Source organism: Anopheles aquasalis, chromosome 2 (genome assembly GCF_943734665.1).
Source record: "Anopheles aquasalis chromosome 2, idAnoAquaMG_Q_19, whole genome shotgun sequence".
Taxonomy (NCBI): domain Eukaryota; kingdom Metazoa; phylum Arthropoda; class Insecta; order Diptera; family Culicidae; genus Anopheles; species Anopheles aquasalis.
Window position 1 is genome coordinate 63670219 of NC_064877.1, and position 27928 is coordinate 63698146.

The window sequence follows — 27928 nt, forward strand, 5'->3', positions numbered from 1 at the left end:
ACACTAACATATCACCTTTGTGTTCTTCAGGCCTAATCTAGGACAGCCAACTACTGCTATTTGGATAACAGACTGCCTGCTTCACACTCTCTTCTGACTGCTGCTTGTCTTGTCTTGGAAGTTCTGGAACAAATCCCTGGTACTCGTTCTCAATCGGAAGTCTGAAGATCAAAGCACGATTTCGTCAGAGAAGAACATCCCATAATTTGGCTCCCGATATGAATACCAGAGACCAGAAACCAACCAAAAAGCGTGGCTCCTGGTGATCCCCTAAATCCCACCACCACTCGCATGATCTTGAGCAGCAGCAGCAACAAAGCATTAAGCAATCAAACATTTCCTGCTACTAACCCCGATTTTGGGGCGTATCTGGTGGCCATGATGATGCTGGCCAACACTGCATGGGCAAGAGCCCCAAAAACGGAACCAGGACGCAGACGCAGACGCCGACGAGCAGCAGCAGCAGCAGCAGCGCTTTGAAATAATTGGATTAAAACGTAATTCGCTACAACATCCGGTCGAGCGCGCCCACGAAGCAGCCAAAGTGTCGGAAGTCGAGTCCGAGGTCCGTGAGCCCGTGAGCCATACAGCCAAGGGGTGCGGACATTGCGGACGCGAATGGAGCAACATCTTATTTAACCATAGTTTTCGCTGCGATGATTCCACTTAATTTGCTTCGCCTCTTTGTCTCTCTCTCTCTCTCTCTCTCTCTCTCTCTCTCTCTCTCTCTCTCTCTCTCTCTCTCTCTCTCTCTGGCTGTGTCTGGCTCCTCTTCAATTCCGAGGCAGAACTCGAAAGCACCCGAATTTACCTTCGAATACCTGGACGTATCTGGTTCATCCTGCCGGGCGTGCGGGCGTTAATCGGTCTCCCGGGCAAATTCTCGGGCGGGCGCCTTATCTATCGTCTATCAGTGAGATCTCTCTCTCTCTGGGACGAGTTGGCCCCAAAAACCGTGCGGAACAATAAGTTCGAAATACAGTTACAGCAGGAGGAGCAGCCGGGTAATGATAGGTTTGGCGCGTTTGATTTGGACGCCTAGACGCACCACGAGACCGGGCTACTGTCCTCCTCCTGAGGGGCTCACCTATTGTCGTGCACGTGGTCTAATCACGACGACAAACATCGTAGAACACAGAAGCATGGTTAGTGTTAGTGTCTGCACCGTCGAGACGATCTGTGGAGGTCACTCGCGGAATATCTTCGAAGCAAAACAACAACAGTTCCGTTGGAACCAGTTCCGTTGATCTACGAACGAAGAAAACGAACCCAAAAACCGCTCTAATCAGGGTCCACAGTACCAGCACCACCACCACCACCGGTGTGGCGTGCCATTTCGTGCCAACACGCCCCTGGATCAGACAAAAACTCCCGACCTGCCTCCCGTCAATCCATCAATGTCCGGCCGGGGAACGTAGGAGAGCTCAGGGCCCCCGGGTCCCAAGCCAACGTTGCTTCTCCTTCGACATCAGATAACCAACCTTCGACGACGAATGGTGAGTACCGGGGAGCGACGAAAAAATGGTTCAAGACGGAAAAGAGACCTCTGGAAAAGAGTACTCCAGAATGTGGCTATTATCGTCGCAAAGCCCAAGGAGGGGTCCTCTGGTTGCTGCTGCTCCTGCTGCTATCACACTGGGAAGATCAAACTAGCGACAGAGAGAGAGAGAGAGAGAGAGGCACGCGGCCACATTCTATGGATGATGTTTGCGCGTGATGCCGTGGTGATGACGGTGGGTGGTGGTTGGTCCCACCCTTGGGAGATGAAATCCGAGAGATATGCAAATGAGATTAAGATAAAGGTCAGCCCTTTTGCTTCCCCCCTTCCAGCCAGCCCAGTATTCTCCAGCTCTGGTTGGCTGCAGAGCTGCACAGGTGCCGTTCAGTTCTATCTATTCCACTGGTCTGAAGGAATCTTTCTGGAGGTTGTGGGGTGGCAGGTGCGATCTCATCTCTCTCTCTCTCTCTCTCTCTCTCTCTCTCTCTCTCTCCTCCTGGAGCTAACATACGAGGCAGAGAGCTCGCGAAGGCTCCACACCAGGACAGGACCCTCTTAAACCACCTGAATGCCGGCGATGATGATGATGGTGATGATCTCCGCTGGGTAGGGACCCCCACGTTATATGCAACAACCATCACATACACCAGCCACCAGAGCACAAGACACACCAGCATCGAGAGCGTATCTAGTTGTTAATCACTTCATTTACCATTCTACCGGGAGCCCCCGGGGGGGGAGGGGGGAGGCAGGCTGGCTTTCCAACCGCAGCAGGTTCAACATCAGCTGCTGTAGCTGCCGCCGCCACCGCAATCAGTGAAGCGTGATCGATCCATCCGTTTCCTATGGCCCTCCCAGGAACAGCTTAGCCCTGAAGACCTCAGCAGCAGCAGCAGCAGCAGCAGCGGCGGCGGCGTGAGAGAACTCGCTACCCCTGTTCTGCCCCGCCGTGTTTCGATGAGATCCTTGTGTTGCCTGCTTGGGCTCAGCGCAAAGATCGGACCGATAGAAACCTCGACACATCCGCACTGCCTCGCGCACACACTCCGGGGCACACTCGCAGGAACACGTAGCAGCGCATTGCTCTAATAGATTCATCCTGCGGCTCATCGGATACGGTGTTCAGTGCGGAACAACCTCACAGAAGGAGAAGAAGGAGGTGGATCGCTGAGGGAATGGACGCGAGGAGGGAATTGAAATTAAAAAAGCAGCAAACTTAATCTAAATGCCTCATTCCACAACGTGTCGGCCCCCGAGGGGGCCCAGGACTAGGCAGCTGGTTGCAGTTTCCCTTCCATTTCATTATCACTCGCTTCCTCTCGCTCACTCGGATCTAGTGGGCCGATACTCCAGGAGCTAGCAGTGGACTTGAACGACGAAAAGCCACCGGCTTCATCGAGCCTCGCATCTACAGAAATGCTCCTCGGATGGAACCTAGAACCACCATGATCAAGGTAAGGGAAGCAAAACGCACGAAGAACTCACATTCTTCTCCGAAGATTTCTTGGATTCATCCGCGACTTCATGGGCAGGATTTTTGTCGAAAATTTCCACAAGTCATTCTATCCCCCGAAAACCCACGGCCCATGGCTGTTGGATGCAGTTCCAAGAGGCTTCTTCTTTCGGTCTAAAGCGGACGAGACGAGAGTGGCCGATAATATCTGGGAAAGAGAGCGTGTGGTGGTGGTGCGTTTCCTATAATTTTATTAAGAAACTTTTTCCCTCCGAAATTATCGGCCGCCGAGGTCGTGAGATGCGTGAGAACTGTGGTGGTGAACCGGGGTTGCGGAGTAGATTACATTTAATAGCCGCCAGGGACCCATTGAATTACGTTGGCGTTGCGCACACCAATACGAACCGGCCGGCTGAATCCTTAACCTCACAAATCCGCAATCCGCGTTGCTTTGCTCAGTCGCCTCGATAACTTCGAGGCCTGATGGTTAGAACTATGGTCTATCACACAGAGGAAGGCGTCCGGAATCGAAAACAGAAAAACAAAATCAGATCGAAAACGAAACGACAAACAACTACCACAATGCCAAGCCAACCCGTTGGCCTGCTATGCTGTGCCGCGGAATCAAGTCGCCGTTCTTGCAGCAGCAAACTCGCACGAGAACGCGCACAACGCAAGCGAACACATCGAACGAAACGAAGCAGCAGGCCACGTTCGTCGCCGCAACGCAACGGAGAAACTTCATCATCGAGAAAGACTTCAACGGCCGGCCGGTCGGCCAAGCGACGAACCTCTTCGCAAAATGGGAAAAAAAGAGAGAACGCGAAGAAGAAACGGCCCCAACACACAGGATGGAAAAGGGAGACGGAAAGCTTGTGTTGCGCACGCCAGAGAGCCGAGAGCGGGAAAGAGAATTGGTGGGGTGGCAGCAAAGAGGGGGAGTTCATTGACTCGCACAGCGTTCGCCATTCTTTCGCGAACCGTGTTCTTGCTGCTGCACGAATTATTCTGCCGCATAGCCGCCGTCGCCTGCTGCGGCTTACCTTTCGCTTCGATCAAGTCGGGCCCAGCCTGCAACAGCAGCACGCTACTCTCCCGTAGGGGGGAAGCGTTTTGTGGCCTTTTTCCTTTTCCTTTCCTTTCCTTTCCATTCCGTTCTCTCTCTCTTTCTTTCTTTCCAGCGAAATGCGAACGATCGCTGCAGCAGCGATGGTGGAACGCGAATGTCATGCCCGAGAACGCGATCAACGCGTTCACCACCAACTCTCGGAGAAGCCCGAGATCATCATCATCATCATCATCATGGTCGTGCCGGACAAGCTGGACTATTTTGCTAATGATTTTTGTGTTTGGTTTTGGGAATTTTACTTTTTTTTATTTTGCGCTTGTTTCGTTCCGCGCAGTTCGTCGTATGATCGGAGTCGATCGTCGTTGTCGCAGGCGCTTTTTTTTTTAAAAAAAAGTTCAAGACAAGAATGTTGAGATCACCGAAATGCCACAGCTAGAGAGGACAAGCGGGCTAGCGGAGAAGAATGGTAAGAGCAGAGATGACGTTCTGGCCGGCAGAGATGATGGCAAAGTAAGCGAAGCAAAGATGAAACATCCGGCAATCTTTAAAAATTGCAATAAACATCATTAACCCCCCGAAGACTTTGGGCTTTTTCGGTGGAAGAGGATCACAGGATGGAAGATCACGTAGGGAAAGAGAGAGAGAGAAAGAGAGCGACACGAAGAGAAAGAGAGTGAAAGAAGTGAAGCTTCTCTTCGTCTTCAACTCAAGCAGAAGTTGATGACAGCCCGTCAGTAACAGCAGCAGCAGCAACGGCAGTCGATCGACAGTTCCTATCCTTCTCGTACACTCCATTTTCATTCTTTAGCTCCCAGCACACTTCGTTCGCTTCCTCCTCCTCCGTTACGGTATGTAGTTGGAATGGAGGAAGGTTTCGAAGGCGAAAGCAAGTGTTTCGTTCTGGTGCCTGTGGTGGCGGTAGCGACCTTGAGAGCACCGCGCACCGGTAGGCCGCCGAAAAAATCGTCATCCACTTTTGGGACCGGAGCCGCCGCGATCGCCATCCGCGGGGAATGAAAAAGGAAACGAAAACAATGTATCGCTTCCATCGCTTCGCTCGAGCTGCTATCGGATGCTCCTATCAGCCCGTGTTCCCCCACAATCTTTGATCGCCAGTTCGGTGACTGTCGCACGAAAAAATAACAACAAAAAAATGGACGAGTTACACGATCGCAAACGACATAAAACAAACCGTTTACAACGAGCAAATCGCGCAGCCACCTTATCTCCCCCTTGAAGACGTCCTTCATCAGTTCCATCATATAATCAGGCAGACGCCAGCCAAGCGATTACACACGCAATAAAATATTTAAATTTCAAATTCTTCAATCTTCCGATTCGATCTCGCGGAGCATCCTGTGGGGATGCGAAGACGCGAGATCTCCATCTCGAGCCCTTGGCTTTCGGTCGCGCTTCGGATTTCGATTTCTATGCTGGCCAGCAAAGAAAAAAAAATAGAAAAAAAAGTCAACGAAACAATAAAAGGGATAAATAATTCACTCTACCGGCTGCCCGGAATTCTGGCGCTCCCACAGACCGGTTCTCGGTTTTTTGCTGTCGTCCACAGACAGCACAGTGACAGTTCGCGGTTCCAAAGCGTTCGGCCCCGGCCCCGAGATTGTTCGCTAATTTATTCCGATTTGGCGTTTTGGGCAGCAGAGTATCTCCTTCTAGTTTCCCAAATAAAAAAAAAACTCAGAACCGAGGCACCAAACCATTCCTCTCCAGCCATAATGCTAATTGATTGCTAGATTAAATGGTTCGGTTCTTTAGCGAGTGCGGGCGCGCGCGTGTCCAACCAGTGAGCCGAAGAGATTTCACCAGAAATGGTTGTCGCTGTCACGACGAGAGCCTCATTTCGGCGTGTGGGAGATCGTTCTTGATCCTTCGCACCACGATCACAACAGATCTCGGGCCGCGAAGTGCACTTGCTCTCCAGGAGACGCGTTGCACGTTCAATGATCTCACTCGGACACTCGCAGACCACTGTACGGCCCCCCATCTGCGCGATCTGGTTTGCCTTCGAATTGATTTATCGATCATCGACGGATCGATGCCCGTCTCGGTCGCGTTCTGTTCGCGTTGTCCATTTTTTTCTTTCTTTTTCTTCTGCGAACACTGTCTGTCCCACCCCGTATCTGTCGTTCTCTATCAGTTGCGTGTTGCGACTTTGTTTGCACGGACATAAATCAACAACAGAATCGATCGCGATCGCGGTATCGCGATCCAACCGCAGAAAGAATCCTCACAACTTCTCGTTCGCTCAACATCTTCGTCTGTGAAACATTGGCAGGGCTTTCACCTGGACCTGCTCTTTGGTGGCGCGTTTGGCCCCGTCCATATCGCAAACGCTGACCATCCATTAGTGACTTCCTGTCCCTTCCATAAATCACGCCGCGTTTGCGTGCGACGCACACGGAAGCAAAGCGTCCTCCACATCTCTCTCTCCCGCTCTCTCACTTTGGTTAAGATTAACTCGACGCCCGAGGAGCACAATTGTAATCAGCAAAAACTGTCGCGAGCCCCCGCTTTTCGAACCTTTCCGAACCATTCGGAAGACCGCATTTTAAGTGCTTCGCGCGCCTTCGACTGAAAGAAGATTAAACATTTCGCGACCATCCGCCACAGAGTCCCGTTAATCGGCGTATAAAAGGCGTTAAAAGGTGTCCTTTTACCAAAACCGGCTGGCTGGCTGGCTGGCTGGCGACACGACACGATCTCGCACGCCTACACGCCACCCGCGCTTTAAGCGCTTTTCCTTATCGCGCGAAACGAGCGCGTCCTGTGTCGGGGGGGGCGGCGCTCCGGATTATCCGCGAGGGGGCTGGGGGTCCCAACCGGTCCGCGTGCGTGACAAAATGGGAACCCGGTGTAAGGGTCTCTCTTTCTCTCTCCCGGGAAGCTCCATTACATCACGATCGCTGAGGCGCGATCGAGCGTGCCAGCGAGCTTTTCGTGATAAATTTAAACGAAAAACGAGTTTTAATTGTTCGCTCGCCAGCAGCAGCAGCAGCAGCATCGTGTGATGAGAGCATTTAAAACACGTTTAACACCTCCGTACGATGCTGATCCTCTCAGTGTGTTGTACAGTCGCAAGCACACACTCGCACACACGATCAATCAATCGAGATAAGATAGGATCCAGCGAGCAGCGTGTCTGTCTCTCTCGAGCTCATAAAAATAGCTTCAAAGTCCTAGGGCCTTAGTGCATAGCCCGGTTGATCCGTGTTGCACGATCGATCACGATAAGATTGCGAGCGACTGCAATCGCGGGGCTGCAATCCACAACCACAACACACACCTGCACTTAGCAGCGCGTGAGAGAAGGAATTTGCATTTTACGTTCGCTAGAAAGCATTTTCAAGTTAGCTGCCTCCCTCCCCGTAGCTCAGCGTCACCTCCGTTGACCATGAAAGGGATCAACAGCGTTTGGCAACGTTTGGCGTGAGGCCTTCGATCGCGATGATGTCCTTCTGATGGTAAGTGAAGCGAATACAAACAAATAACTTAATAAACATTGAGTCCGGTGCACCGGAAGTGGCACATTTGTCATTTGTTGCGCCGATACGCTGCTTGTTACAGCACCACTGGCCACACATAACCGGAAGCGCAGAGGGAGGACAGAAGAGACGAAACGATTCGGTGTAATGGGAGTGTGCTTCTAGCGTGCGCGCGCTGCTCACCTGCTGTGTTGTCGCATCCGGATATGCCGGCCGCCGGTGATAGGAAACGGTGGAGGCGCTCGTGTCGATGACCGCCATCGCCGTGGCCACCGATGACTCGGATGGCATTGCTGGTGGCATCGATGATGCTGTAGCTCCACCACCCAAGGCGCTGGACTGGTGCTGCGAAGCCACCGACGACGATGAAGACGATGAAGACGACGATGAGGACGACGATGAAGACGAACCGGGCGTCGGATCGTGACTCGGTCGCATACTGTTGCGTTTCAGATTGTTCGCACTATTGTTGTTGTTGCTGTTGTTGTTGACGTTGTTTGACGTTGGTTGAGATGCACCGCCTACTGCCGTTGCACTCGACGGTGGCTGCTGCATGTTTCCACCACTAGTGACCGCAGGAGGTCCAGCACCACCACCACCTGCAGCAGTAGCCGTAGCCGCACCGCTCGAACTCATCTCTGAAGTGATGCTTGGCGGTGCGTTGGTGGACGGTACTGGCGGTGTAGCGACCGCAACTCCTCCTCCACCGTAACGTGACGTTTCCATTGTGCCTCAAACACACATAGACACTCGCGCGCACACACTTTTACACTAATAACGCGAACACGCGCACACACGAGACACACGCTGTCTAGGAGCGATCGCGCGCGCGCACCAGTTTTCCACCCGCCGAAATCGCCGAAAATTTTCCTTCAAATTCACGCTCCCACCACCCACACACGCCTCTGATATCACCTTCTTTTACTTCTTCTTTCTTCTTTCTTCTTTCTTCTTCTTCTTCTTTTGCCACACGCACGCACTCAAAACACACGATTTCACACTTTGCCTTCGGGCGTCGGCATCACCTTCTCATCAGCAGCCGCAGCATCATCATCAGCAGCATCGCGTTCGCGTTCGCGTTCACGTTCGCGATCATCATCCGCTTCACTTTTCAGCCGGGCTGAGCTGAGGGGCTGAGAAAAAAATGTTATATTTTCACTCCGCTTTTCACGCTCGCGGCCCTCGAACAACAATGCAATGCGGTGCAGGCCGGCCCTCCCCCGCCGCTCTGTGTGTGGGCTGCCCTGGTCGATTGCCAAACCACCGATCCACCCTCAAGCGGTGCTTTTCTTCTTCACATTTTCCCGGGCTGGCGTTAGTTGAGGATTCCGGGGAGCGCCCCACTCAGGTCACAGGCAGTTTTGCTTTCGCGCCACTGCGCACTAGTCGCTCTGTGTGATTGTGTGGTGAGGTCATAGGGCAAGAGAGGGAAAAGAGAAAAAAAAGAAACAAGAAGAAGAAGATAATTAGAAAAATGGATCAAACACCGAGCGAGCAGGGGTACCGCACAATGATGATAAGAAGATGTGAGCGCCGCGCGCGAGTTGGAAAACAAAAGGCATCGTGCGCGCGATTTCGATTTGCCCTTTCGCACGCACTCTGGCCCTCTGTGGCTGGAGGGAGAGGGACCCGAGAGAGGGGTCTGCTGCAGTATCAAAGCAAAAGCTCAACTTAGATCCGGCTGGCCTGGAGAGGGCCAGGAGGGTACTACTTTCCCTGCTTAACTTTTCCTGCCCGAAAAGGGAAAAAAGTGAAGCTCTCTGCGAGGCTTTTCCTTCAGTTTCCATTTTCAGTTTGACTCTCAAAAGGACGGAGTTCCGAAATCTAGAGCAGGCTGGACTGGAGCCACTACCGGGACCTCTTCTGGCCGCGACCGATCGGTATGGATCGGTCTGTAGCAACACAATCATCAGCTGCCAGATCGAGATCACTTTCGAAATCAGCATTATCGGCGTTGGCCACTTTGCGCCTGGGGCTGGAAAAGCGCACCATCCAATCCAACCCAACCCACGCGCATTTCCCTCTCTGGGGTTCGTTTTGTTTTTTTTTTTCTTTGCTGGCTTCTTCTTCTTCGATCTCGATTTCGGCAAATTCGATGGAAAATTAGTTCGATAATCTACTTGCGCGGCGCAGATCCGGAACGCAACCATTCCGTGGCGGCGGCGGCCTTTGACCGTATCCAAATCGAAACCGGGGCTCAACGATGGGGCACAAGAGGGAACCAACAACCAACCAACCAACCAAGAGAGAAAAAAAAGCTTTTAAAACCCTGGCGCGCGCGCGCGCCGCGATCTGCGCCAAATTGCGCCCCCGTCCGTCCATTAGAGAGAGCAGCATCCTTCCATTTCCATATGAGCGCACACGCAGATGGCAGTCCAAAAACAAACAAAAGCCCACGGACACGGCGTGGCGGCGCAACACCCAGAAATCAAACGCGATCGATCGATACACCTCCGATCCAAGCATCGGAGGTGTGCGGAGTGGACCACTTTATGGAAATCGATACCGAACTCCACCAGACGGGGGGGGGGGCAGCAATTATCGGGCGCAATTGCGCCGACCCCATAAGTAAACCGTATCACGTGAATTGATGTTTGCTTTGTTATCTTTGCGAGCAGTGATCGCGTGATCGCTCTACGAACGCGCTCTTCCTAGCTCCGTGCGTAATGCTAATGATTGGAGTGCATCGAGAGAGGCCTCAGCGAGGTGTGATAAAATGCGATAAGTGCGCGCACTTGATGTTACGGATCGATTGGTTCAGTGTTTGTGAGGTTAGGAATAACTCAAGAGAGCGACTAGAACGAAGCACCCCGCGTCTTCTTCCATGGTTACTTTGTTTGCTACGCGCCCAGCTATTTGATCCCTTTTGGACCGAGGATCGGGGAATCGAAGCAAACCCCCGGGACACGCAAACACGCGTGGAAAGGACGCCGGAAAAGCCTCAAAATTCCAACAATAACAACGTTTGACTCATCAAAAATCAATCAATTCCACTCCCTGCCCGTCCATTCACCATTCCCCGATAGCGCTCAAGTGCTCCTAGCACTCCCGATACGAATCCAGCAAACACTTCTACGAAAGACCCAACCGAACGCACAAGCGACGAACCCTTCTTGGCAGCCGCGCTCACTCTCTGTGCCTATTTGCTTTGCCCCTTTCCCTCTGTCATGCCATTCGGTTTCTCCGCCCAGGCCGCCGGTTTCCTTTTGTTTGCGCTGACATTTTTCACCTTCACCCTTATGCTGGTGGCGAAGAACGCGAGCCTCTTACCTCCTAGTTCTCCACAGGTGACCTCTATCTCTGTCTTGTGTTTTCCCCTTTATTTTCTCCCTCCCGCATTTCTTTTTCCCTTTTTCCCCCTCTGTCGTCTCTGGAACTCCACGCTTTCGATAGCCTCTTCTCTGTGCGTATATCCTTGCTGGCACGAACCGTTTTCGGTCGTCGTCGCCAGGCGATCCGACAACCGAACCCAATAGATTCATTTACCAAAAACGCACCCTGGTCCTTTCCATTGGCTCGCGGCCGATAAGTTATGTTCTGTTTACTTTCCACACCATGCCGATCCCGTGATGATGCACAGCACCATGACCGTGCTATGGACCCTGATATTGAGGATCACTTGAAGCAAAGTCGTTGATCGAGAGAGCTGCAGAGCAGAGCTAGAGAGGTACGTCCCGGGGGTGGTTAAAAGGGAGATGCAGACGCGTATACCACACAAGAATGCGACGGGAAGCGGCCACAGTCTGGATTGAATCACCGGAGCACACAAACCTTTCATTACTGATCCTCGGTAGCTCTTCCCCTCTCCTCTTCTCCTTGCTACCTCTGTAATTTTTCTATTAACTTCTTTAAATTTCTTCAAAAGACAAAAAAAATCATGTTCCCGAAAATAAAGATCGTACATTTCGATGCTACTAGCATCGTAACCTTGTGATGGCTAGTAAGCATCAAGCGTATCAATGCCGCATCCCTTGGTATATTGTCCATCATCATCATCACCATCGTCAGCATCATCGGACCATCTTCTCGCATGCCCTCTAACACGCATTTAATTGCGACAGGTACCCGAGGATTCGTCTTCACTTACGGCCACCGTGGGAGGCCGATCGCCAGCGCAAACCTTCGACAACGAGGCCGAAGACGCCGCCGACCGTCTCATGGTCGATATCGGTCGATGGCGCCGCCGTGACCGTCCCGTTTGCTGGCGTTTGGTGAGGTAGTGCCGCTACCATCTCGGAAGCACAGAACCTTCCTTCCTTTCCCTTCTTCTTTCCTCTATTTCGCTGTACCTTGCAGCCTCCTGGTAGCATCGCTCATTGCAATGCACTGGCCGTAAATGAAATCCAGTAAAAAAAAAAGCACAACGAAGAGCATTTTCTCTCGATCCTCGCCTGCCTTGGAAGCACAGCACAGCTCTCAAGGGGTCGAATTATGTTTTATATGCTGCAACAGGGGTGTCCAATTGTTTTTAAAGCAGTTAGCAGCGCACAATGCTCGGTTGTTGTTCTTTTTTTATTCTTCTTTCTATTTTGTAAGCCACCGGATCCTTTGAGAAAGTTCTTTTTATCACTCTACGGGGTAAGAATCATGTGTTTGTTATATGTTTTAAAGGCAGCATTACATCGGAAGAACCACCTACCAACCTGCGGCGTATGTGTGTGGTGGTACTAGTGGCCAATTAGCCAATTATAATTCTACGGCCACGGCCAACAAGCCAACGAGGTAATTCCCCGGCCAGCCGTTACATCCGTTCCCGACCATTTCAATGTGTAATCCTCCCGTAACGCATCCGTTGCCGTTGCCTGCGTGTGAAAGATCACCTTTTCTCCCCAGCTTCAGCTTCAGCTTCAGCTCCAGCTCTCTCTCTTTCATTTTCTCTGTGGTGATTAAGAATTAGGAGTCTGATCGCCACTCGACCTCGAGCTCGCCCGGGCGCTGTTGAAAGCTGCGTGCCTGGGTGTTCTGATTTACGAGCAAATAAATTGTCCACTAATTGTGGGGGCCCCGGTGTTTGCTCACGGAGGATCACGGTATTTACCTTAACGATGATTGAAATATTTATCCTTCCCCTTCCTAATCATACATAGGACCGTCTCTTGTCTTGTCTCATGAATTTCCCCGTTATCTACCACCAGAGCGCGGTGCTTTTAGCTTTTACTGCATCCCATTGGTGCCTCAACTATTATTGTTACAGTTTAATGTTAGTGGGCCCAAAATGGTCCCCAGTTGACGATCAAGTCAGGTGGCGCGCTGTGCGCTACAAGCCGCTATTCGATTACGATCGTTTAAGCAAATGCTCTCTCCCTCCCTCTTTCTAACTCTTTGCTTTGCAGCATGATCTTGATAGAAGCATCAGCCACACGCACGCACGCGCACCACTCGTCGTCGTGATGCAATCTACCGGGATCCGACGCAGCAAAACAATGGAACCGGTGGAATGGTGGTCGGCGAAGCGTAGCGTGCACAGAACAACGCACGTTCAGCAGCCCCGTGTGCGCTTCTTTGGCTCCCTAGAAGAACGTTTCCTTTGTATTTTCGGACCAGAACTTGGTTCCCAAACTGCCAAACCCGTAGCCATGAGGCAGCCAAAATGGCCATAAATCGAGACGACGATGACGCTCTCGTTTGATGACCCACCTGAACTGTACACCAACCAGCGCTGGATGATGATGATGATGATGATGAATTGTCTTCATCACCAGCTACGGGCAAAGGAAGGATTAGGAGACCAAGGGGAATGGCAGATAAATCATCAATCTAATCGCAGATAACGAGCTTAGCAACAGCACATTCACAACAGGCATCACGGTTCGCTCACTTACTTGCTCGTCCGCTCTCGACTGGTTTCGCGAAACCAATTACACCTTCGCTCCACAAGCGTGAAGCGGCCGGCGATCTATTTGGCGTTTTAGCAGCGCTACCAAACGGCCTAGCCAAGATGTGGTGAGGCTCTAACGGATTAAGAACCCCCGGGCGATGGCGAAACCGGAAAGAATGGTTCTTTCACTTCTTACGTTCATCCTGGGGGCCTGTGAAACCGTTTAGCACCGTACACCGTAAGAAGAAGGTGGGAATTGCCAGGAACGGGGCACTCGTTGGGCCTGATGCTCGGTGTGCATCGTGGCTTGGACCGTTTGTTGGCCCCTCCAACGGAGTGGGGGCCAAAAGGGTCAAGCGTTCCGGCGGATGCAACCGGGGCGGGGACAGGTTTGAGAATCGAAATTCCACGGCCTATGGCTTCAGAGGGCGTCCTCCGGAAGTGCGTACGAGGGACACAACCCCAGAAAATCTAAACACCCATACAAATGCTCCAAGGGGTCAGAAACCATCGCTTCGATTACACTCTGTCTCTGGTGGCATTGACAGAAGCTGGCATTAACAGCCGAGCAGCACCTTAAAAATCCAATTGTCACGCTTGGATCATGTTTTATGGCTTGCTGTCCTAGTGTCCTTCGAATGTATCCTTCGCTTATCAATGTCGCACACAGAGACAGGCAGATGTCGCTCGTACGGACGGAACAGCGACATTAAACGAGTGCGTTTCCGGTTCAGTTCTGCGCGAACACTTTCATCGTTGCGATCGTTACGTGTGGCTGAGCTTGCTGGCGAATATCGCAACAGTCTTGGGTTTTGACGTCATTTGATCGCAAGCACGCGCCCGTGCACGACGCTTGAGACTCGCCAATTTACTGGCGCGCACCGTCTCTCTGTGGCGTGTTTCCGGTACGCCGCACGTGGAGGACATCGCAAGAGAATGAAATGAAATGTGTATCATCGACCGGGCCATACATCGGATGTGATACCGTCCGGAGCGTGCAGATTATGAAGTTTTCAAGGCGTGAAAATGATGCCACTTTTCCAATGAAAAACCACCGAGACGGGCGGGTGTTGCTGTTCCGATCGTAAAACCCTCCCGCCCCCGGGGGTCGTCGATGGCCGTTCACACGCTTGCGCGAACAGAGCTGAACGGTGAACGCTGAAGCGAGGAACCTCCACTACCTGGGGAACGTTGCTCGAGAACGTTCTGCGCCAGGAACGCGGAATGGCCCTAGGCCTGGGGTAAAGTTTGTGCTCTTCCTCCAGGGATGCGGAGGTGTGCAGGCCGGTCTTCCGCTGGAGTGGTGTACCTGAATGCATGAATAATTTGTCCCAGCAATAAGCGCAAAAGGATCGCGGCGGTACCTGTCTGGCTCTGTGGTGTCCTTGGAAACCACCACCACGAGACCGAGGAGAAGAATTGACAAGTGAGCCAAGTGAAAACGAACTCAACTGAAGAAGCATCAACAGCAACAGCAACAACAACAGCAGTTTCCTCATATACTCCCGGTCTCCGGGGTCTCCGTGGTCTCCGGTCTGCTGTTTTTCTCACTTTCCGTTTCGCATGATCGATGAATATGCATGAAGGAAGCGATGGTGCGCGCAGTACGATCGAGCTCGTTTCGGGGACGATATGTGGTCCAACGACGACGCCTATACCATGCCAGTGTGTTTGAGCAAACAATGTTGGAATATTTGCTCGCACGACGCATCAGAAGGAACGTATTTAGAACTTTCCCTCCGCTCTCAAGGAAGAACCCCATTCGATTTGAAGGCACGAACGCACGCGCCCAAAGGGTGGATCGAAAGCCCTCCCCCCTTACTGGTCATGGAATGTGCGCTGCTGCTGCTGCTGAGGAGGCCCCCCGCCCAAACAACTCCCTTCGTTTGTTTGCCAAGCCGTACACAAAGCAGAGCATTCTACTTATGCTGCACAGGGTGGGAGAGCAGGGTTTCTTTCGACCAACGAACGCGACAACGTGGTCCACACAACATCACAATGTTTGTACTGTTGCCGTTTCCCTCTCTCTCCGTATCTCAACTCCTTGTTTGCTGCTTGGTGTCACCGCGAGAGTTGGCTTCGTAAACCACAAAATCGATTCCATTCTCCAGGTGACCCCATTCGTTCAGCTGAACCTGGCAGTGGAGTTGTTGCTGCTGCTGGATTCTAATGTTCTAAAATCAAACGCTTCTACTGATCGTGGTTTGGTATGCGCCCCTAATGCTAATGGTCGCGCCCTGCAAACGACACGAAACAAAAGGGAAAAGCAACGCAACCATTCCGCAATCGAAACGTCGCGGGCGCGCTCGCCGATCGCCGATGACAAGATGATGCGGTGCGGTGCCCGATCACCGCGATCGGTCAATCGTGCACGCATACACACAACACAACCCAACCCAACCCTCCTTCAACCACCTCCCTCTCGAGTCCTGATCTCTGTGTTCTCGCCCGGGATTCAGGTTCTTCGCCTTCGACTCGCTAGATCTTTGCTCGACGCTGGACCAGCGACCGAGATCGCACACGTACACGCACACGTACAGGTTCGCTTTCATCAGTAATGGTGTTGTGCCAGCCACCGAGAGGGTCCGAGATCGACCGTGGCCGGTTTTTCTTTGGGCTATTCTTTGGCGATCGTTCGTTGGACAGCAGCGTCTACCGGCCTGCCGCTCGCCCCACTTGCTCGGTTCGGTGGCTCCAAAAGCAAGGCTCCTCCGGTGAAACGAAGCAGAGAGCACAGAGAGAGAGAGAGAAGGAGCGAGCCAGAAGCAGCCAGCAGCCAGCATCGCAAAGCATCGCATTGGTCACTAATACACGTCGGCGACGGTTGGTGAAGGTTCTCTGGCGAAGCCCACAACCCGTTTCGGGTGGAGGCCAAGAATTTCTTTGCCAAGGCACCCCGTTCTTTGCACCCGCTGCTGCTGCTGCTGCTGCTGCTGCTGTTGTACCCGTTCCCGGTGATGGTGTTGGTGCGTGAAAGCAAAACGCAAACCGCACCGGGCGGTGGTACGACGATCGTGCTAGCTCTGGTGCTGCTGCTGTTGCTGTTGCTGCTGGTGGTCACTGCTTCCATGCTTAATGATTGTGGAACGTGCCTTCGCGCACCAGAACCCGGTGCACGTTGATTCATGTTGCCAGTAGTTTGGTTTTGGTGTGATCGTTTTAATACGATCGCCACGATCGCTGTTCTTGGCAGAATTTTTTGTGCAGATCGCTAGTGCAGAAGGAATGTTCTTTTTCTTCGGTGAGTCCTTCTGATCAACTAGAACAGTCCTCTTGCTCTCGCTCGCTCTCCCGTGATCAATCACTTTAAATATGATCGGTGAAGCTCGATCTCGATCACAACTACCACACAAACGCACACAATATACGCACTCTCCATGTTTTATGCTTCATGCCGAGGGGTGGGGCACGTTCTATTAACACCCCCCAGAGCCAGAAGGAGCCACGCCATTGATGGCGTTAGAATGAATTGAACACAAGTTTAAATCACATTCGGGGACCCAATGAAAACCAATTAAAGGCTTAGGGGCTACGAGGGAACGATTCTCCAACCTTACAACCCGGTGGTACCGGTGAACACGGCCAGCAAACACACTCGCTAGGCTGCTGCCGCTGCCGTTGCTGCTGCTCACTGTTTTGTTGGCGAAAGAGCTGGAGAACTTCCGTTGTTGCTTCTCACAAAAAAACAAACAACACTTTAGTGCAACAACAACACCATTCCACACTCTCTCTCTCTCAACACTCATGGACACATGGCGACACACGACGTTTCGATGGTGGTTCTTGCACGAGGATCCACCGTACTGGGGCCACCAGCCCACCCGGAGAACAAGTGTCCGAAAGTGGTGTTGTCGGCGAAAGCAGCAGCGAGTTTCCCGATTTCGAAAAGGGTGGAATTCGGTTCCACGGGCTACTAGTTCTTGCCAACCCGCTGGCTCACCCCGCGTGCACCGCACACACCGACTGACCGACCGACCGACCGACCGTCCGTTAGTCCGTCCGTCCGTGGGTTTCTATCACAGAGCGACGACGCAACGTACGTCCGTTCCGCACACCGTTAAACTTGAAACTGGAAACTGGGCGCCTCCTCCGCCTCCTCGCGGTCGGCACCACGGCGAGGGGTGGCTTTCGAGCGGCACGATCGCTGCACGCGCTCATTCTCTAGCAGCACGATCATGGCCGGCGAGGGTCGGATTCGATGTGCAGAAATATCTCGATGTAATAAAAATAGGTGATTTTTAGGTTTTAAATTTATTTCAATAAATTGATATCTTTGCAGGAGCACGGAAAAGTCCGAAAACCGAACAGAAAAAGCGCAAAGCAAGCGGGCCGCTCGGTCGGTTATGTGACTAATTTGTCATATAAGCTGCTAGAACCGAGGAACCGAGGACACTATCGGGCAGTCAGCTGTTTTCGGGCTGTTGTTAAAATGTAAACAATACTTTGTGTTCCGATTTTGGTTTTCGATTTGTTTTCGTTGTAATTTTGTGTTTCAAGTGTAAAAGTGCCTCATCATTTGTCTCGGAGGCTCGATCGAGGTGGCGCATTCGATCACCCCCCCCCCTTTAATGGCCCCCGGTGGAGACGGTGGTCCGGTGCCACCGGAGAAGAGCATCGTGCTGAAAGGCTGGGAAAAGCTGGAGGATGACGTCATCATCAAGGAGGTGGCCACGAAGGGCAAGCACGTAAACCTGTGCATCCAGTTTCTGGCCGAGCGGAACGAGCTATCGGCCCGCGAAGCCAAAAACTACTTCCTGCAAAAGGTGAGAGACATGCAAATTGGCTAAGAAACGGGAGACGGTAGTCAATGCGTCATCCACTGCGGATGCATATTACGCCTCCCCACTGATCCGTTATCAACCCGTTCCGTTGTGGGATGACTGTTTCACGGGAATGCATTTTACAGCGACGGTCAACTGTATTAATGTTGCTTCTATTCCTTGACTTGAGCACCACGAGCGCTGCGGCTGATTCTTGATCTGTGGAAAGGTTTTCAATGCACGAAAGGGCTACCTCACAGCCAGCCACCACACTATGAGCTAGAGATGCAGTTTATCAAAAACAAATACGCACACGCACCAACACCAAACAACCCCCTGGGTGCATGATGCGGTTACGGTGATGCAGAATGAGCTCATGCAGCACAGAAGTTTGCCCTGCCTGGAGTGAGGGTAGTAAGTAAGACAACGACCGAGCGCTGCGACTGAACTGTATCAACACCACGAAGCCCCTCGAAGACGACATCGGACAGTTTTCTTATCGCTTCGCTAGGATGGCGAATAGGATGGGCTGGAAAGCCGAGCGGCTCAGGCTCAGTAGCGGTTCGATCGGTCAACCGAACACACAGTAGCACCAGCACCAGCATCAGTGCTTGATCGTTTGCAACTCTCTTCTCCGGTTGCAGGTGAACGCATACGTGTATCGATTGCTGTCGAACCGGCAGCTCTTCAAGGCGCACCACATCCTCAAGAACATCGACCGAGTGCCCAAGTACGTGTTCTATCAGATCGCCACCGAAACGCTCGATCACGGGCTACGGGAGTACATCCAGGAGCACCTAGCGCGCACCGTCGAACAGTACGAGCAGGGTGAAAAGGAACGGATCGCCGCCAACTGGCGCGTCTACACCCAGCTCAAGGCGAACGTGCGCCAGATGGCGGACGTGCTGAACGAGGTAGCCAATGGCTACAGTGTGCTCGAGATCGAAACGATGTCCTTCAACACGTTCTGCATGAAGGAGGATCTCTACCGCAACACCGTGGCCGTCGATTTGTTCTTCAAAAATCAAGGTAATCAATCCGTGGAATCCCCATGCCATTGATGCTAAATTTAAACGTGTCCTCGTCAAGTGCCATCGGGGGGGAATTACAGTTATAGTACACTAACGATGAATCACTAGCTGGCAGCTGATCGTGATAAGCACAGCACATTTGACTAACGCACGTCATAGTGGTGACTTTGATAAAGACAGCCGAGTTTTCTTGCGATCTTTCCACCGAGTGAACACGGCCTGTCGTGTGCGTTTTGTCATCGCATCCTTCCCTTGGGGTAGCCTTGAATTCGAGGTTTTGGAACTCGTGGTTTTCCGGAACCGATCGCTGTTGTGTCTGATGTGTTTTGACTGATACGATTGGTTGCTTCAAACGATGATCGCCTTGGACGGTGTCGATCATCGATGATTCGACGACAGATCGCGAGCTCAAATCAAACTTCCATTCTAGAGCCATCCCGAAGCAAAGTGTGTCGCTAGGGAGAGTGTGATGCTGGAAGAACAATCCGTATGCGATCGGTGTTTGTGTGAGCAGGCCCTAATCTCGAAGACAATTTGCCGTTGCCCAACATTTACAATCACCGTTTGGGTCGCTTGATGAAGCGCATCGTTTAAACATGTTAGCTGATAAGCGACGGAAGCTGAGCCCGACCGCTCTGACCTACCCAAAGTGAAATACCCCCTGTTTGCTGATCATTGTCAGGCATCTCACTCACTCACCTTTTTTTCTTGCTCTTTCTCACCCATTCCAGAAACTGAAATCTCCCCGATCCTCGATCGGTACAGCGTGTGGAGTTACCTGTTGAAGAATAACATCGCCAATCTGGTGAAAATCTGGATCCAGCTAAACAACTGCCTTCGTGACTGCCTAAGCGAAGGGCTCGATCCAACGCCGCACATCCTGCACATCAAGATCGATATCTACGATGATCCGCGCTTCAACGAGCGTCTACGGCAACTGTTTCAACGCTGGGAAATCGACGAATTCATGCTGTCCCAGCTCTCGCACCACCGGACGCTGGCGCGGAATGAAATCTTGCTCAACGAACTGGCCCGGCTGGGCAAATTTCTCGATCATGAGCGCTCAAACGCGGTCGCTATCATGCGCCGCCTCTTCACGACGGAAACCTTTGCCCGGAACCGTGAACTGGCCGAGGCACGCTGGTTTCGGGAACAGATCACCCGTCAATTTGTGGAAAATCGATTCTTCACGCTGCTTGACCTACCGATCGTAAGCCGTGAGCTGCTGGAGAAACTAGCGCAAGACACCGCCACGCCGGAACAGGAGAATCGAACGGAGGTGAAGCTGTTCCTGGAACTGCAGAAGCTGAAACAGCAGCCCCCGATCGGTGAAACAGAACTATTGACCGTATCTCGAACCTGCTCCCAGTACATTCTGCAGCACAATCGATCGTTCTACGAGGAGAACCCGATCGTCTATCTCTTCGAGTATGGTCTTGATGCGGCGAATGAACGGTTCCCTGAAAGGGACGATCCGATACTGAGTAAACTGCCACATCTGAGCAACTTTATAGCGCGATACAACAGCGCAAGTACAGCCACAGATCTGGAGACACCTCGCGTGCTAATGGGAAAGCTGCTGGCGATCGCTGGCATTCCCGATCCGTCCACCATACAGAGCCACCTCTTCAGCCAATCCTGTGAGGATGAGGACGAGCGAGCGTTGCGATCGGGGTTACTCCAGCAGCACGGTTCCATTCCACACTTTAACCATCCGCTGTTGATCGAAAAGTATGGACAACCGGTACGGTTGCGCTATCTACACTACATCCGGTTGGGGCGTGCCTGTTACGCCGTACACGAGTTTTACCGGGAGCAGCTGAAACACTACTCGCAAATCTCGGTCCGGCAGATCAATGGTGCAGCCCAAGCCGTCGCACAGCTTGCCATCGAACGGTACTGGGACCACGAGCTCGTACCGCACGCGATCGCCTTCATGGAGATGGTCGGTGTAAGCACCGTTCCAACCCGGGCCTACCTTCGCTGCCTGGCACTCGTTCACGGTGATTACGAGCGATCCGTGCAGCACCAGCAGCAGCAGCAACTCTCGGTGGCTGCACTTCTGAGCCGTTGCGAGGAAGCGATCGCCAATAAATCGCTTAAAGATCGCGATCTTCTTGTCGATCTCGAAGCCATGACAGTAGTGGCGAAGGTGAACGGGCTACCGTACCCCGAGCAGTATCTACGCGATCAGTTACTGGCCGTGAACGATTGGTACCGCTTTTTGTTGCTGGTGGACTATCTCGGCTATCCACAGCAACAAATCATCGAGCTATGCCGGACCGGTTTTCGGGACGAGCAAATCGGCGTGAATCTGATGACGGCGCTGCTACACCAACCGAAGGCCGTTGCGACGGAAGATGGCCGTAACGTGGAAGTAGCAACTATCCCCAAACGTCGCTCTAGTCTAACGCCACGACGAAGGCGTAGGGTAAGTGTATGAACCAAATACATGCATCATCAGTGTCGTCTCCATCGGAACGCTGCAGGCAGACGCGGTGACACACTTTGCCTTCCGCAAACCATCCATAAATCGTGTTGCTTTCGCGCATCACTCGGCAAATAATGGGAGCTTGCAATTGCGCAATACATTCCCCAGTGGTGGGCACGCATGAACTCATTTCGCCGTCCTTATCAAATGTGTCGCCGACCATATCAAAACGGCCCCGGTGCCAGTGCGGTGCCTAGGTTACTTTGTATAATTATGCTAGTAAAAATAGCCCCGGGAACCAGATAGGAGAGGACAGTGCCAAAAGCCATAACAAGCAGTGGATGAAGTGAAATTGCTTGATCCGGTTTTTACCATCGATGATGACAGGTTAGTGACCCGAGCTGATATGATTCGTCGGTAGTCACTGACCCATAGTGTGCGCCCGCGCACACACTGATACACATCCTATCATCATCTGGTACGACTATGAAACTAGTTCATTTGGGCCATTAATATTTTGCGTCTGGCTAGCACACTGTGCCAGCACGTGGACTTCGGACAAGCTCCAGTATGCTATTGCAACAGCATTGGGCTGATCATTGATCAAGCGCACAACTGTTCCCTGTTTCCGAGATAAGCCAACGTCCCGGGCTACAATCAAACACACAACAGTCTCTTCGTTTATTTTCTTTTTTAAATTCCTTAACCGATTTACCACCAAACGGACAGCCTTATGGCGGGTAAAAGAGGCGGGTTTGTGAACAAATTGTTTGTAAAAATATTCGGTTATCTACATTCAAGTGTTTATTTTTCCCATTTGCACGTTTTTACACATCGATCGATAATCTTTGTGATGAGTGCCCTTGATTACGGTACCAACGGTGTTCCCTTTGATTGATTCTCATCTCGTTTGCATTGCAGGGAAGCACTACAACTGCCGAATCGAGTGGTCACTCGAGTGTGTCAAGCGAGAGCGATGCCATTTCCAACCGGAGCGCTACCGGTGCCCTTGTTTCGTCCAGCTCCGTCCCCAACAGCACACCAGCGGCCTCGGTGTCCGCCAGTACTGACAGCACGGCACCACCAGCATACGAAGCGGCTCGCTTCCTATCGGAACGCTACGATACGGATCTCGTTTCAATGGTTTTGCTGTGCTCGAACGAAGCGAACCCTTACGACGCCGCACCACCATTATCGGACGTTAATCGACATTCGTTCGATTACGGAACCTTTGCGCAACTCGCGCTAACGGCCAGCGGACAACCGACGGATCGTCACCAAGCGGTACCGCGTTATCCGCACACCTACCAAAACCTGCTCGATCGTGCAATACGCCGCCGGTGGCCACTGTTAGCTTTGCTCGCCGGTGAAATATGTCCACCGGATAGCGCTGGCCGGCGGTATTGCTGGATCGTCTGGGTAATGCTGGCCGGTGATTATCCCTTCCGAGAGCGCTTGGCGTCCCGCCCGGAAGAGCCGGCGTTCGTGTGCGGTCTGCTAGAGCATCTCGTGCGTACCGATCGCATCTGCACGCTGGCCAGCTCACTGGCCGTGTTCTATCCTGAGTCGAACTGGCATCATCTTGCAGCGTACCTTTCGCTCACACGCGACGTCCTGTTCGATGTGGAACGAGGAACGCAGCTGCTGATCAACTTTCTGGCCACCACCACCGGGGACGAGTGTTTCCTGTTACGGCAACCCAAGTACGAAATGTTCAACTTTTGCGCTCGATTGCTTACGCTGCACCTGTGCAACCGGAGCTCGGTGCATCATCAGCAGCTACTGCTGGAGTCGTACGTTCGCAGCGATATCCGCTGCTTCCTGACCGCCGGATTGGACTTTGAGCGGATGCTGCGCGTCTGTGCGATCGTCCGACACTGTGACGTGGCGAGTGAGTTACTCCGCTTCTTCGAACGTTGTTCCTGTGCTGATGCTGCGAACGGCGGCGATTCCACGGAGCTCTACGAAACGCTCTGCGAACGGCTCGTTGCACGGAAATGCCACGAAGCGGCGATCGCGGTGGCCGATGAGGCCGGACTACCGAAGGAAAGTATTATCTTTGAGCACTGGGTGAGCTACTTCGAGGCGAACGGGACGGTCGGGAAGTTCGATCGGTACCGGGTCGATAGCGAGCGGTACGGGTTAAGGCCGGAAATCCGCATCAACTTCTTCATTCACATCGCCAACCGGCTAGAGTACGGTGATCCCGCTCGCTACCACCTTCTCAAGCGAGCGCTCGAGCTCATCCGTGAGTTTGGTCTCTATCCAAGCGAAAGCTTCGATCGTGATCGCGTAGAGTACGAGCTGGCCCTGAGCTACGTACGCTGCAGTGATTCGACGGCCGAAGAACTTGAGCTGTACTGTTCACACTACTGGACGACCGCCAGCCAACGGCAGCCCAGGGAAGATGAGGCTCCCGTACTGTACCACACCTTTCTCGAGCTGAAGGAAGTGGCCGGTATCGACGATCTGACGCTCGCCAACGTACCGCTCACGGTGCCGGAAGAGAAACGACGTTTGGATGCACTCATCAATCGGCTGCTGGATTGCGGGGACATTGTCCAGGCCCTTCGCTATCAGGCCATCTTCGAGCAGCGTCCCGTTGATCTTCACTTTGTCGTGTTCTGTATGGCACTGGCGGAAGGTCTGGTCAGTCTTTACAACCTTTCGAAGGAAGAACGGATGCTGCTGAATGAGGACAGCGTTCGATCGTCGGGCCGGTTCCAGAGGCGCACGTTACGAATCAGCCGTGTTAGCCAAAGCTCTGGCATTGGACGGTACGACAGTTCTCCGATGAAGACTAGTGGTGGTGGTACTGGTGGTGGTCAGCTCGATACGTCTGATGCGAGCACTACAGCAGCATCGGATTTCGAGGAGGTGCCGTCTCGTGAACGACAGGACATCTTCGAAGCGATCAGTGTAAGTTGTGCAACAGCTGAGAAAGAATATCTAGAAGGTCATTCCCCTCATACCTCTAATTCTTGTTCGTATCGCCTCCACAGGGTCTCGGTAATCGCATCACACACGGGCAGGATTTGGCACGCCGCGTTATACTGACGTACCGCGCAGCCATGTACCTCGATCGCGAGTACAACGAACTGCTGAAGCTGCGCGATCCACTCGCCTTTCTGCCCGAGATCGTGCACGAGGACTGCGTGCACAAGCTGGAGGTGATCAGTGATATCGTGACGGCCACGGGCATGAGCGTCGAAAGTTTCACCAACTTTCTGGCCTCGGAAATCGTGTCGGCCGTGGTGCGCTCCAAGTTCTATCTGTTTCAACAGCAGCAGCAGTCCGCGACAGCGGGTAACGAGGAACTGCTGTGGGGCTACAACATTGATCGTGAGTTTCATCTGTTCCTCGAGCTTGCCCCGAATACGACGGCCCTCGGTAATGCTCTGCTGCGGTACTGCGATGCCTTGCGGTTGTACCGGAAACGCGAACGACAGGAGGGAGGATCTGCGGGCACCAACGCTCAGGATGCGCTGGAATCGCTGGAGACGCCACTCGTGCTGACGGAAGCGAGTGGTGCCGGTGGTAATGATAGCGATCTGCTCGCACGGCTCGATGCTATCCTGCCCCAGCAGGTGCTGTCGCTGAAGAAGCAAAACACGATCATCGTAGCGCTGCTGGTGAAAGCTCACGATTGCTTCGTGCACGAGTGTTCGATGGAGGGCATCATGGAGGTGCTGGCGTGCTGCAAACAGCTAACTCAAGCACTGACGGCTGCCAAATCATGGAACCTGATCGTTCGGCTACTCGTCGGTATCGGACGGTACCGGGATATGTGCTACTGCTTCGAAACGTTGATCAAGAACGAACAGTTCGAATCGCTGCTCGGTCAGTTCGATGATCGTGCGGCTAGTGGGCGCCGTCTGCAGACCGCAATCATTGCCTACCTGAACGAGCACTGTCCCGAGCGCAAGGATTACTTCCGACTGGCGGCCCTGCACTTCCGGATGTACAAAGAGATCGCCGAACTGTGGGAAGCGGAGGCGCGCACCACGATCGACGCCATCATTGCGACGTACGGACAGCGCCGCCTTGTGACACGCAAGGAAACGGTTTGTCAGCAGCGTCTGCAGACGACGACCATGCTCCTGACGGAGCTGACGAGTGCCATGGACGCGTACACTCATGCCACCGATAACTATCTGCTGGACAACAATCTAACGCTCGCCCAACGAGCCGCCTCGAATGCCGAACTACTAGCGTTGCAGATTTTCTTCGTCCGTCAATCACTCGGCACGGAAAAGGGTGGCGCCAGCGGAGCAAGTGTGTCTTCACCAGCCAGTTCCACCAATCCTAGTCCCAGTCGAGTTAGTACTGCTGGTGGCTCTAGCACCGGTTCATCGGCCTCACAAGAGCCATGCAACACCTGTCTCTCGGTACTGAACATTCGATCCAATGACGAGGGAACCGGTGGTGGTGGCGTTGCCTCTTCCGGTGCCCTGCAATACTACATCAACTTCCTGCTCACGGTTCCACAAGCACTGATTGTAGGTCGGGCTTACGGTGTCGAGATCAATTGGCCGTCTGCCATCTATCAGCACTACGTGATCGATGGACAGCGAAGCTACCTGGAGGACTATCTCAATCGGCTTCCACTAACGGACGCCATCATCGAAACGTTGGTCAAGATGTTCCAGCTCGAGCCACATATAACGCCCGCGATGGAACAAGCGATCGGTACGTTCATTGAGCGGATTCAATCGGTAACACTCAAGTACCGTCTTGCGTCGTTGCTCGGGTTAAAGCAAACCATCCATGCGCTCATCAATGGAACGGCCGTTTATTATCTAAAGGACACGAACTACGGCAAGAACGATGTAGATCCTTGCGGTGGCGGAAGTGGTGGCAGCGGTGCTGGCACTTCCGGGGGCGCAAGTGGACTTTCAGGTGGCACCGGAAGCGGTACTCCGGGAGGAAGTATGGCTGGTTCAGTGATCGGAGCAGGTGTGATGAGCAGCAGTATACGCAGTATCAGTAGTAGTACCAATACGACAACCACAAGCACAGCCACGAGTGCGTGATGGCGGAAATGAGGGAGAGCTAACTCCGCAAACATTGAATCCAAGACACACATAAACGCGGAACATGGCGACCAAGTGATATTGCAAATAAGCGCGAATAAGTGTCAAAAGGCTGCCTTAGAATTATATCGTATTTGTTGTATTTTGTTCTTAACCAAGCAATAAATTGTTTTGTAGTTTTCATCAAACTGCGTCCACCATCGTTTATGCTTGCCGGTGTCCAATGCAGAGTTGCTGGTAGGGTAGCCAATGAACCCTTCCAAACAAAGGTAAGATAACCAAAGGCTTTCGTGGTGCCTTCGACATACGCACTGCCGATCACTTCATTTTGCAAAAGTGTGTTGGTTTCCAACGGATTAGCATTCGGATGTTTTGTTTGAAGGGGTTTGCGAAGAAGCACTTTCCTTAGGTGCTTAGCCGATCTCCAAAGGAATCCCTAGAAGGACACTCTACAAAGCCAGTAAAGTAGTCAGCAAAGGTCGAAAAGGAAATGCGACCATCTAGAATTAACAAGAAGCAAATGAAAAGCTAAGCGGATAGACAAACTAAAAAGCAAATGTGAGAAAATTTTCAGGGATTATCTACAGTTTTACTTACTGCAGCATTTCTGGATATTATTCTATTATCATCATGATTGTGCGTAAGTCTTCGATCATCACGTTTTATATTCAATTTTTTGTATTTCTTTTCCACTATACATACGTTTGCTTGCTTGCATGCGCTCTCATTTGCCTATGACTATTGTTTTCTCATGCTTATTACAATAACTAATATTATTATCTCATTCTTCCTCCCCTTTTCGGAGCATGTGGAGCATTTTGTGTTTTTTTTGTGTTTTCTTTTTTCATTTTTCTCGATTTGCTAGCAACGTGCTACGTGTGCCACGTCTTGTCTTTTTTGTCTCTTAGTTTCTTATATTATATCTGCAACAGCTTGTGGTTCCGCGCTTGCTCTCTTGCCACTCTTTTATTATTGGATTACCTCCCGTTCTCGTTCTCCATTGCTGTTTCCATCCGCTTGTCTCCACGAAAATTGTTCTGTGCTCGCGCCAAGGGTGGTGATGGTTGGTTATCAAATTTCAACTTCTCTATTTCAGGTTTCTATACACTCTCTCCGGGCGCACCGGGGTTGTCTTTTTTAAGAAGCACGTGGTTTACACAGAGTTTTCATCAAAAATTGAAAGAACAATTTAACGAATGATTGCTGCTATTGCTGCTGTGTGCGCATTGATTCACGATTGATTACCTTTTTTTGATTGAATCGAAGTTCATTCAGTGAGCTTTCGCATGAGGCGCGCTTCCGCTGCTATTGCCTCTTCGTTTTGGTTCCGTCAAA

General features: G+C 52.2%; 2 protein-coding genes across 2 annotated transcripts in view; one reads left to right on the forward strand and one right to left on the reverse strand.

Annotated features, from left to right (window-relative positions):
- The window catches only part of LOC126570582 (protein Shroom), a 183528-nt gene extending 166146 nt beyond the window's left edge, over positions 1-17382 (reverse strand). Inside the window, exons 1-2 of the mRNA XM_050228447.1 lie at positions 16891-17382; positions 7704-8911 (exon numbers count right to left, since the gene is read on the reverse strand). Coding sequence (XP_050084404.1) covers positions 7704-8246 — 543 coding nt within the window. The 5' untranslated portion in view covers positions 8247-8911; positions 16891-17382. The remainder of the gene's footprint in view (positions 1-7703; positions 8912-16890) is intronic.
- Positions 17383-17794: 412 nt separating this feature from the next.
- LOC126570583 (uncharacterized) lies at positions 17795-26781 on the forward strand. Its single transcript, XM_050228448.1, has 5 exons — positions 17795-18101; positions 18743-19127; positions 19861-21560; positions 22482-24479; positions 24563-26781. The coding sequence occupies exons 1-5, from the start codon at positions 17907-17909 to the stop codon at positions 26591-26593; spliced, it is 6309 nt and encodes a 2102-aa protein (XP_050084405.1). The 5' UTR covers positions 17795-17906; the 3' UTR covers positions 26594-26781.
- Positions 26782-27928: the final 1147 nt, after the last annotated feature.

Bases quoted from the DNA above. Each gene is read 5' to 3' on its own strand.
- LOC126570583 (XM_050228448.1), top strand. From the start codon at position 17,907: ATGGCCCCCGGTGGAGACGGTGGTCCGGTGCCACCGGAGAAGAGCATC. The intron at 19,128-19,860 runs GTAATCAATCCG...CACCCATTCCAG, and splicing joins TTTGTTCTTCAAAAATCAAG to AAACTGAAATCTCCCCGATC. The intron at 24,480-24,562 runs GTAAGTTGTGCA...TCGCCTCCACAG, and splicing joins ACATCTTCGAAGCGATCAGT to GGTCTCGGTAATCGCATCAC.